This window comes from Lissotriton vulgaris, unplaced genomic scaffold, assembly GCF_964263255.1.
Source record: "Lissotriton vulgaris unplaced genomic scaffold, aLisVul1.2 SCAFFOLD_437, whole genome shotgun sequence".
Taxonomy (NCBI): Eukaryota; Metazoa; Chordata; class Amphibia; order Caudata; family Salamandridae; genus Lissotriton; species Lissotriton vulgaris.
In genome coordinates, this window is record NW_028242853.1 from 1,103,889 (window position 1) to 1,115,385 (window position 11,497).

Below are 11,497 nucleotides of genomic sequence, written 5' to 3' on the forward strand. Positions count from 1 at the left end.
CAAGATCACAATTGTAATCCTAATTAGGAGGTGCTATTTCTCACTCAACAGTATATAATTATATGAATGGATTTGTCATTTTGTCTTTTGGCATTGACCCATAATGACTCTTGCTCCATGCAGATCACCACCGTATCAGTGTGCAGGAAAAAAAGCTGTATGGTGTAGAGGGGAGCAGTGCCTTTCTGGAGTGTCTACCCAAATCCCTACAAGCTCAGGTGACGTGGACTCACCAAAAGACGCGAGACAGCATTAGGAAGGAGGTAAGAGGCTTTTTTCTTCTTTTCACTTTATTGGAACCCAAAGAAATGGTAGTAGGGCTGCGTAAATTACTTTAACAGCAATTGACACCATGTAATGTAATTTTCTATACCGCTGGACATTTAATATTTCTATTAAATGGCATTTAGATCAATTAATTGATTTTGCCTCTTTCCCATGTTGTGTGATACCTAGTGTGTCATAGTTATCTATGTTGTTGAATTCCATAGCCACATGGCCAATTTATGTCCAAATTCTGAAAATTGACCCGAAAACCCACTAAAGTTTAAGTTTAGAAAAGCAAATCAGAAGTTACAACGGCTGTTTATCCAATACCATGGGTATCACAAAGAAAGCTCTACCAAATACCAGTGGTTATCAGGAATGATGGTATATTTATAAAGAAGGTGGTTATCATACAGGATTTCTAGTCCCCTGTTTTCTGTGTTTATTTTTTGATAATTACAATGGCTAATTTCCAGTGTTTTCACAAAAATCAGTGTTTATCACTATTTATACACTTCAGCATCGCAATCGTTTGCCAGAGACAGTTCTTTTCCAGTGTTTAAAAAGTAGATTCACCACTGGAACAACTCTAGAATTAGGTGATGTACATAGCAGTTAATAATAGAATATTTTTTGTGAGGTATATCTTTGCTGTAGCATTTATTTTTTATAACATACCTCCGTGAGTTAATACTTTTCATCTACTCCTGCCTGGCTGCCTAGCTTAGGCAGTGGGCCTGCCGGGATGCCAAGCCTAGCACGCATGGCCCCCAAAGGGTTGGGGAGCAAAGTACTAGATTTCCCTCACCTCGATCATAACAGATAGACCTGCTGGGGCACCAAACCCATTAGGCATGGCCACCCCAACTCCATACAAAATGGAAAGCTTGCCAGGGTGCCAAGCTCAGCAGCCATTGCATCCCCATATAAAACTGAAGGCCTGGCAGGGCGCCAAGCCTCGAATACATCGTCACCACACACAAAAAAAACAGAAGGCCTACCTGGGCACCAAGCCCATCAGATATGGCCCCTGTGGAGGTGAGCTTGCTCCTAGCTCCATCGTAGCAAAAAGGCCTGCCGGGGCACCAATGCCGGCAGGCAAGGCAACCCACACCCGCACAAAATGGAAGGTCTGACAGGGCACCAAGTTGGCAGGCATAGCCCCCATGAGGGTGGAGATCAAAGCGCCAATTTGCCCTCACCCCCTATAACAGTAATGCCAACCGGAGCCCTAAGCCCGATAGGAACGTCCACCCCACACATAATGGGAGACCAACAGGGGCTCCAAGCCTCTTACACATGGAATTAGTCAAGCCCCTCCCTCATGTAGCCTAACTCACCAGGCCGCCTACTCCTGTGGGAGGAGGTGGTGAACCAACCAACAACCCACCTCTCTTCCTAGTAACTGCACAGCCCCTTCCATAATACTGCCACTGACTATGATGGTCCGTCACAGTACGCACATGCAGGCAAATCTTGGAATCTTGGAACCGAAAATGCGAAGTTTTATTCCAGCATATAATTGTCAGGCATTTTTTGTTTAAACAAGAAAGCATAAGGATCTCCTACCCATACAATACAGATTCACCTCCCTGTCACTGTGCTGGCCAGGAGACATATAATAACTCACTGGTTACAGACACCTAGCCACTTATTTAAGCTATGGAAACGGTTGATTGTAGAAGAGTTTCATAGGTGTGATGGTAAAACTGATGGTAAGATAGCAGAAGATCTGCATGATGACTAGTGCCCTATTAGATGAAGAAGATAGCTTGTGCCTGCATAGTGAAAGACTATAAATGGTTTTTAGTTGACTCTTCAATAGATATGAAAATCAGATGATATCAGATATGTATGAAGGTTTAATTGTTCATAATCTGGTACATCGTTTGGATCTGAGTTTCCGACTAATGATACTGCAACAAAATGGCACTGCTATCTTTTCCGCTATGGTTTGTAAATTCTGCAGTGTTTTATTTACAAATATCAAAAATCATTAAAAAGAAAGATCTCGGGGGGCGTGGCCAAGATGGCGGGCTGAGAGGTCGCACTTGCCGAGAGCTCCCGTGCCCCTGAAACCCTGCACCGCTCGTAACCGCTGATTCCCCCCCGGATCAAGCGGTGACTGCGCCTGGTGTCCCCGGTGGTGGTGTGGAGTGGCCGGTGAGCCTTGACTTCCCCGCCGGAGGTGCGATTCTGTCCGAGATAGCCCGGGGCGGAGCCCGCTGGGCGGCTGGTGTGCGATCCGGAGGCCGTGAGGCTTCCAGGCTTGGGGTCTCGACGGTGTGCTCTGCTGCCTGTGGTGTCCCGTTGGAGTGTTTGAGCCGCAGTGGCCGAGTGGGTGCCGGCGGAGGCTTCGCCGGCGGAGCGGAGCCGAACGGAGGAAATTGGAGAGAGCGGAGCCGAGCAGAGGAGATCGACGGAGGCGGAGCCGGCCCCCGGCCGCTACGCAAGACCGGGGTTTGGAGAGTCCTCGCCTCGTACGGCTGTTCCGGCCAGGCCCTGGTTGTGGACGAGTGGTGTTGCGCCCCCGGAGCTGTTCTTCGACTAGGAGTGCCGACCCCGATTGCCTACGCCCTGAGAGCCTGCCCTCCGGCGGGGTTTTTTTCCGCTACTGGACTCGCGACAGGGGTAGGCCTCACTCCCTGGGCGTTGGCCCATTGACTGTAACGGGCAGCCATTTTGTGAACCCCGGCCTTGCTTGGGACCTCCGGGTGACGGTGCTTTCTGGCCGGAGTATAGCTGCCTTGGCACTGGTCACCTCTTCGGCGAGCGACGGCCATCGTTGACTCCCGTACCGCCAGGATGTCGAACGCTAGGGGCCAAAGGAGGGGTGATCGGACTCTGCCGGACATGTTGGGACGCGGAGCCCTACGCAGCGGAGGGGCCCAAACCGCCACGACCTCCCCGGCCCCTTCCAGGGGCGCTGAGGGCGGTGAACCCCCGGTGACGCGGTCATTCCTCGAGTCGCTGTTTAGCTCCTTGCGGGAGGACTTTCAGACTTTGAAGCAGGAGGTGGCCGGGGAGGTCCGCGAGATCCGGCGAGAGGTGGACTCCCTGGGAGAACGAGTCAACACCGTGGAGGAAGCTGGTCACTCCAGAGACGAGGAGATCACCCACCTGCAGCAAGAGGTCCTGCGGCTGGGGGAGCAACAGATCGAGCTGCAGGCCCACGCCGAGGATCTCGAAAACCGGTCCAGGCGGAACAACATCAGGGTCCGGGGCGTTCCGTCCAGCGAGGAGGGAGAGGACGTGACCGCATACCTGGAGGCCCTCTTCCGTTCCATACTAGGGGAGTCAGAAGATTTTCAGGTTCGTATTGACAGGGCGCACCAGGTGGGCCGCCCCCGCAGGGCCACGGCGCCCCCCCCGGACATCTTGGCCTTCCTGCCGGACTTTCCCCTGAAGGAACGGATCCTCCGCGAGGCGCGGCGGCAGCAGCCTTTCCGTTTCCGAGACCACCCGGTGGCCCTCTATCAGGATTTATCTACGGTCACACTGCAGAAAAGAAAATCCTTTAAAATCGCCACGGACTTCCTCCGGGAACAGGGGACACAGTACTCTTGGGGACACCCTTTCCGCCTGATTTTTCGGTGGAACGGAATATTGCACCAGCTCCGGTCCCTTCAGGATGTCTGTGCAGTATTGGGCATAACAGCATCGGATACAGACACCCCGGCGCCGCGCCGCAGACGCAGCACTCGGGACGGTTGGCAGCAGGCTGGTGAGAGGCGCTCCCCGCCACCGGAGCGTCCGGACTCGCCCACGATTTGGGCGGACATGTCGGCCGCCATCCAGGAGGCCTCCAGAGCGACGGCGACCGGTGAAGTGGCCCTGACGGCCTGAACTTACTCCGGGGGGAGTCTGCATTAGCCTTTTCTTATTGCAGGTGCGGGGGTTCTGGGGGTGGGTGGTGCGGGATGGCGAGTGCAGGTGTTGGTGGCTGGACGTCCACTAAATTGACTTTCCACGGCCTTGTCCGTAAAGGACCGGACTGGGACAATGACTTTTTTCTTTGGTTTGAGAAGCGGGGAACGGGAATGGGAATTGCAGGGGGGTGTTCTGAGTTTGGGGGTCGGCGAGGGGGCTGAGAGTTGGGAGTGGTGTGGGGTTGGGTTTGTGATGTTCCAAGGGAAGGGGGGATTCCTTCAGTTGTGGGGTTGTGGGGTTCAGGGACTGTACTGTGCCGTAGGGATATCTATGCTTGCTGCGCGCTGGGGTTTCGTGAAGTGGCTTCTACGCTTGCTTGCTGGGCCTCGTCCACCTAGGTGCGTTTCAATGATTCCCCTCCTTGATGGCTCTTAAAGTTGTCACTCTGAATGTGAAAGGGCTGAATAATCCGGTTAAAAGGCGAGCGGTTCTGTCTCTGCTAGAGAACTCCCGGGCTGATGTCTGCCTAATGCAAGAGACCCATCTGCTGGCCAAAGACTGTCCCAGAATGCGTACCCCTAGGTTCCCCACGCAGTTTTTCTCCTCCAGCGCTTCCAAAACGGCAGGGGTGGCACTTCTGTTCTCCAGGGGATTCCGGGGGGAGATCTTACACAAAGTGGCGGAGCAGAAAGGGAGACTCTTGGCGTACAGGATTAGGGTGGGAGGCTTGGTGCTGACTGTAGGCTCTATCTACGGCCCCAATGACCGCCAGGAACAATTCTTGCACAGGGCACTGGAAGACGTGGCGTCCACCTCTGATAGGCACATAGTGTTGGGGGGGGATCTGAATCTGGTTTTTGATGCGGCCCTGGACAGGTCTGTGCAACGGCGCCACCAGTTGGGAGAGCTTTCGGGCTTGGTTCGCACCCGACTTGAGGAGCTGGACTTGCATGACATGTGGCGCCATCTCCACCCCACCACCCGCGCGTACTCTTACTTCTCACACGCACACAAGTCCTATGCACGACTAGACCATTTACTTGTGTCGGGACCGATGCTTGTTTTAGCCTCGAATGCTGACATGGGGGTCCTCTCTCTTTCCGATCATGCGCCGGTAGAGGGCACCTTCAATCTGCCCCCGGTAGCCCGGCCGAGAGGGGTCTGGCGACTCCGGGACACATTATTGCACATGCGGTCGACGGTGGAACAGATTCGTGCGGCCATTGCGGAATTTCAGCGCGTAAATGATAATGACGACACCTCCCGCGCGACGCAATGGGCAGCCCTGAAGGCTGTGCTTCGGGGCGAGTTTATCGCTCTCTCCTCGGCGGAGAACAAGGACCGACAGCTCAAAAGGGACGAGCTTACCCGGCAGGTGCGGGAGCTGGAGCAGGTTCATCACAGAACCGGAGCCCCCAGGATCTGGAGGCAGCTGAAAGCCGCCAGAAAACTCTTGTCTGCCCTGGACACGGACCGGGCGGAATACGCGATGCTTCGGCTGAAGCACAAGTATTATACAGGTGGCGACCGCTGCGGACGGCTCCTAGCCAACAAGCTCAGGGTGCAACACCAACAGCACCGAGTGAAGGAGTTGGTTACCCCGGCCGGACGCTCGGTCACGGAGGACGAGCAAATAGCGGATGTTTTCCGTAATTTTTACGCAGATCTCTACACAGGTGAGGCCCCTTCTGCCCAGATGGAAACGGACTATCTGGAGTCGGTGCAGCTCCCTTCGTTGACGCCGGATCAGGCCCAGTACCTGGAACGGGAGATCCGTATCGAGGAGGTGGTCACGGCGATCTCCCGGCTCAAGCCGGGCAAGGCCCCGGGCCCGGATGGCTTCATCCCTCTGTTTTATAAAACTTTTTGTCAGGAGCTAGCACCCCTGTTGACTCGCCTTTTCAACACGTTCGCAGAGCCGGGCGCCATTCCCCCTGAGTTTCTGCAAGCCACGGTCTCCGCGATCCCAAAACCGGGCAAGGACAGGACTGCCTGTGGGTCCTATCGTCCTATCTCGTTGCTGAATACGGACCTGAAAGTGTACACCAGCATATTGGCAGCACGCCTGGCACTTCATCTCCCGGGCATGGTCGACCCGGATCAGGCGGGCTTTGTACCTGGCAGACAGACAGTGGACAACACAAAGAGGGTGACTCATATTCTTGAGAAGGCCTCCAGGATCCCCGGGGAAAGAATGCTTCTTTCCATAGATGCGGAGAAGGCGTTTGACAGGGTGCACTGGCCCTACCTGGAGAAGGTCTTGGGCAAGTTCGGGATAGGCGAGAAGTTCCGGCACTTGATCTTCAACTGCTACCGGTTCCCATCCGCGGTGGTCCGAGTGAACGGGGGCAGTTCCCGTGCACTGGCCCTACCTGGAGAAGGTCTTGGGCAAGTTCGGGATAGGCGAGAAGTTCCGGCACTTGATCTTCAACTGCTACCGGTTCCCATCCGCGGTGGTCCGAGTGAACAGGGGCAGTTCCCGGCCCTTCCCCATAGAGCGGGGCACGCGACAGGGATGCCCTCTGTCCCCTTTGCTCTTTGCTCTTTATATGGAGCCGTTTGCTCAAAGGGTTCGGCAGAACCCCGACATTGCCGGGGTCAAGATGGGCGAATTTCCCCACGCGATCAGTCTGTATGCAGATGACGTCATTTTGACGCTCGATGACCCGCGGAGGTCGCTGCCGGCTTGCATTGCTGAATTGGACCTCTTCGCCGCGGTGGCGGGCTTTAAGGTGAACCTTGGGAAATCAGCTGCCCTCGACATCTCGCTCACCGGCGCCTCCAGGGCGGAACTGCAGAGACTTTATCCTCTGAGCTGGTCCGGGGACCGGATTCCGTATTTAGGGATCCTGTTGGCGCCCTCCCTCCCGACGATGGTCACGGCCAATTATGCAGCTTTGAGCTCAAAAATCAGAGAGGAATTGGGCCGGTGGGATAAGGGCACGTTGTCGCTGCTCGGTAGGGTGGCCGCAGTAAAGATGACCCTCCTGCCTCAGGTGCTATACCTGTTTAGGGCGTTGCCGCTTCAGCCCCCCACAGGGTGGCTTGCAGAGACTCAATCGGCCATTGCGCGGTTTGTGTGGCAGGGCCGTCGACCGCGGATTAAGAGGACCATTGCTACGCTGGCGCCCGAATCTGGGGGGCTAGGGATACCAGATTTACGGAAATACTTCCAGGCCGCCCAACTTCGCTATCTGGTGGAATGGAGCCGGTGGGAGTCGGACAAACACTGGCTGTTCCAGGACCAGGCGGTAGCGGGCAGAACGCTACAGGAGGTGCCGTTCTTGAGGCAGTCACACCGGCCCCCTAACCTCTACGCATCTTTTGTGACACGTGTACCACTCCGGGTGTGGGACTCGGTGGCCACTAAGCATGAATTTACTACCTTTCCCTCTCCCTTCACGCCGCTAATTGGCAATCCTGACTTCGGTCCGGGACTGGAGCCTGGTGCCTACGATCGCTGGCGGGCGGCCCGCTGTTGCACTTTGTATCACCTATATGGCCCCGAGGGTGTCATCCCCTTTCGGGACTTACAGCGGGACTACGGCTTCCCTGAGACGGAGCGCATGAGGTATATGCAGGCGCGCCACTGGGCACTACAACCCCAAGTGCGCGAATCGGCGGATCGGGAGATCACGGTGTACGAGCGCTGGTTAATCACTCGCACGTTGGACGCTAAACTTATCTCCGATTTGTACAAGATGCTGCAGCCCCCTCCCTTTTACATTCACAACCCCGGTAGGGAGCGCTGGGAACGGGAGCTCGGACGGGGGTTGAGCCACACAGAATGGGACCACATCTCCTACCGCTCACGCCACTCGGCCTATCACACGGGGCTCACGGAGACCTTCACTAAAATTTCGACATACTGGTACCGCACTCCTGAGAAATTACATGAGATGGATAGATCACTGCCGGGGACGTGCTGGCGTAACTGTGGCCACACTGGCACGCTTACACACATACTGTGGGATTGTCCCCTCTTGGCTTCTTATTGGGAGGAGGTTCTTGGTGAGGTGGACAAATGTTTTGAGATAGAGCTGCCACGGTTCCCTGCCTATGTCCTACTGGGGTTGCCGAATGGGTTGATGTACCCCCTCAGGTCTAGAAGGGGCAGACAGATTGCGATAGCCTTAGGGTCAGCGGTGCAAAACATTCTCATACACTGGCGCTCCACCACACTTCCCACTGTTGTCGGCTGGCTGCATAGATTGTGGCATGTCCTTGGCATGGAAAAGATGTCCTTGGTGGCACTGGGGGATACAGATGCTTTTGAGGAGCTGTGGGCGCCTTTCCATAGCTTGTTGTGTTCTGAGTTCAGGGAGATCACCTGCCCCAGGTATCTTAGGTTGCTACGACTGACACCGCCGCCAGATCCGCCTGTCTGACTGGTCGGAGTTGGCGTTGAGTAGCGGAGTCGACCGGAGAGTCGCTATGAGGGGAGAGCCGGAGGTCATTGGCACAGTACAGGGGGTGGGTTGGGGTGTGGTAGTTGGGGGTTTTGTAGGTTGGGTAGGTTGTGGAGCAGGGTTGTTTCCCCACCCCTTTTCCCTCCCCCCCCCTCTTTTCCCCCTCCATTCCCCCCTTCCCTCCTCTTCTTCCCCCCTCTTCCCCTCCCCCCCTCCCCCCGTCCTTAACCACAGGCGCACAAGCTGTGTATCCATGCCGGAAGGAGCCTATTGCCGGGACTGAACTGCTCTGATGTATCTCATATACTGTATGCATTTATTGTGGGGCACCTGTGGTTTTTCTTTTCTTGCCCTGTTGTTTCCTTCTTTACCCTGCTTCAATAAAATACTTTAAACCTAAAAAGAAAGATCTCTTAATTATTGTTCATCACAAAAGAATGTCTACTTACTTAAGTAGTTGTTACATAAGAACGCCTACTAAACACAACAGCTATCACAATGGGTCACCTACCAAACACATAGGTTACCAAAAAGAAACTGCAACTATTCACAGTGGGCCTTACAAATAAACTCCTACCAATGCAATGGTGATCACAAAACGACTCATAGCAAACACAGCCTTAAGCAATGGGAACTTTAGCAAACATACAGGTTATGAAAAGAAACTGCTACTGAACACAGCAGTTATCTTTAAGAAGCTCCTGTCGAGCACCGTGCGGACGATTCACAAAGGTAGATTTACACGTGGGTACGTCTACATATGTAAATGTAGTCTTACAATTTCTAGTTACTTTACTAATTTTGGCTATTCACCATTTAAGAGTGTAAATTTACTACAAAGTGTATGCCTACAAGTTTCCACCTTCGTAAACATGATGTGGAGACAAATTTACAAGTCCAAGGCAGCAAGTGGCTCCTCCTTGGAGACATTTTTAAGTAGCCTTTTTAGGGCAAGGGATATCACCTTTGTGTATCAATGAGGAGCCATGATATAGCATTTTGAGAACCCCACTCTTTGTAACTCATAGTTTGGAAAGCCAGCAGACAAAGCCTTTGGTTAGTCTAGTGTTGGATTAACCAGCTGATTTACAGCTTCTTTATGCCAGTGTTTGGGTATATAGGGAAGGACATGTTGCATTTGATATACACATCAGAGGTCATGTAGCTAAAAAGAGCAAGGAACACCGACCCCCGAGAAAGTGGGTTCAGCAGATGTCAGATTCCAAAGAGGAATATCTCTATTTTGCACCGTCTTGTCCCTTCTACCTGGCTGCTGAATTGTGGGTTTGGGGTGTCATGAAAGCCCCCTCCAGAAGTCAAAGACACATATTAAATGTACTTGTCGGGAGGCGGGGGGTTTGTTTAGGATGAAATGGTAGATGAATGGTCTATACAAGTTTTCAAACAGTATTAAGGAAAAAGATTGATTTACAAAAGTAATGTCTGCATTATGTCTTCTAATTTGATCTATGTCTTCCTCAGTTAAACTCATTCACTACCTCTCAGAGCACAGGGGCCTTTGTTACACTAAATATCTATCTTCTCTAATTTAGTTGTGTAAGACTTATCCATATTGGGATGGGTTGGGATGCTTGGGATTAAGAAAATAAAATATGACCACCTGAGTGAGTTTACTTTTCTTGCAATCCTTGTATTCTTAGGTTCATCTAGATGAGCGAGTTTTGAAGACTGAACGGGGAATCCTTCTTCGCAGCATCCTGCGCAAAGATGGGGGCATCTACCAGTGCCATGCTACTGAGCATGGCTTTACACAAAGCCTCATGCGCATAACCCTGGAGGTTATTGGGGCCCAACAAGCCGACTCATTCTCTCAGGAAGAAGGTCCCACAGGTGGCCAATCTTCACCGGGTTCCCGCAAAGTGTGGTACCAAGATTTCCTTCAGCTGGTCGACCATTCCACCCTCAACACAGTGGACCAAGTATGTGAACAACTGTGGAGCCGAAAGAGTCATCCACCCAAAAAGAAGCCTTTGCCACCTCCAGCACTTCCACCTCTTAATGTACGGGCCAAAGCCCACAAGTGGAAGCACCTGGAGGAGAAGCGAAAAGCCAGGAACCGACGGACTCATGAAACATCAAGAGCTGACCGAGGGCCTCGAAGTGCAACCATATGGTGACAAGCACTTCATCTCTGCCCCTGGTACCTTTTCAGTCAGGTTTCCATAGATGAAAAACTTTGTGTTGACAAAATACACAGAACTCTGAACAGAAGTGTATGCCAAAACCTTAATGCCTGGAGGACTGTGGCACCAGATGAGCTTCCCCCCTTAAAAACACTAACAGCTATTTAATATTAACGTTTACACATGTAGTTCGTAGGGGAGAGTCACTTTAGTGATAGCAAAGCACCCCTCTTACCAGGATGCAAACAAGTAAAATTAAGACAGGCAAAAAAAATCCAGAGGACTATCGCATAGCCTCCTCAAGGCCAGTTGGATGCTCTGCCGAACTTCCAGAATCTCTGGACACCAAGCAACCAAAGATGGAGCCCAAGTATGGGATTGTAGCAGGTCTTGGTGTTGGACTTGGGCGCCAACAGGTTATGGTGGTCCTCTATCACTCTGCTTGCTCAACCTGTGTGCCAGCACGAAGGACATGTTTTGTGGGGGAGAAACATTGTGGTAAAGTCAGATGGCCAAATGTTGATATCAAGCCTTTGGTGATGGCAAGTTGCTTGGTCACATTTGTGGTGCTCCTTTTCTCTCGCCCTGCCTCCACACTCCAAAGGGACGATTTAGTTTTATTTCTGATGCTCATGTTGGGTTTTATTTGAGTTTTGCTTTTACAAAAGGTGTTGACTGTTCAGCTCTGCCTTGGGCACCATGGTTGTCATATATCCAGACCTGGTCATTCCGTGAGGAATGCATCAATCCCATTCTGAGCTGAAGACTGAATTTTCAGTTTCACTGAGTAACAAATGATGTATTTAA

General features: G+C 52.6%; 1 protein-coding gene across 1 annotated transcript in view; it reads left to right on the top strand.

Annotated features, from left to right (window-relative positions):
• The window catches only part of LOC147668822 (semaphorin-3B-like), a 233,109-nt gene extending 222,176 nt beyond the window's left edge, over positions 1-10,933 (top strand). The window contains exons 17-18 of the mRNA XM_086948429.1: positions 124-263; positions 10,208-10,933. Of these exons, the coding sequence (XP_086804555.1) occupies positions 124-263; positions 10,208-10,684 (617 nt within the window). The 3' untranslated portion in view covers positions 10,685-10,933. The remainder of the gene's footprint in view (positions 1-123; positions 264-10,207) is intronic.
• The last annotated feature ends 564 nt before the right edge of the window (positions 10,934-11,497 follow it).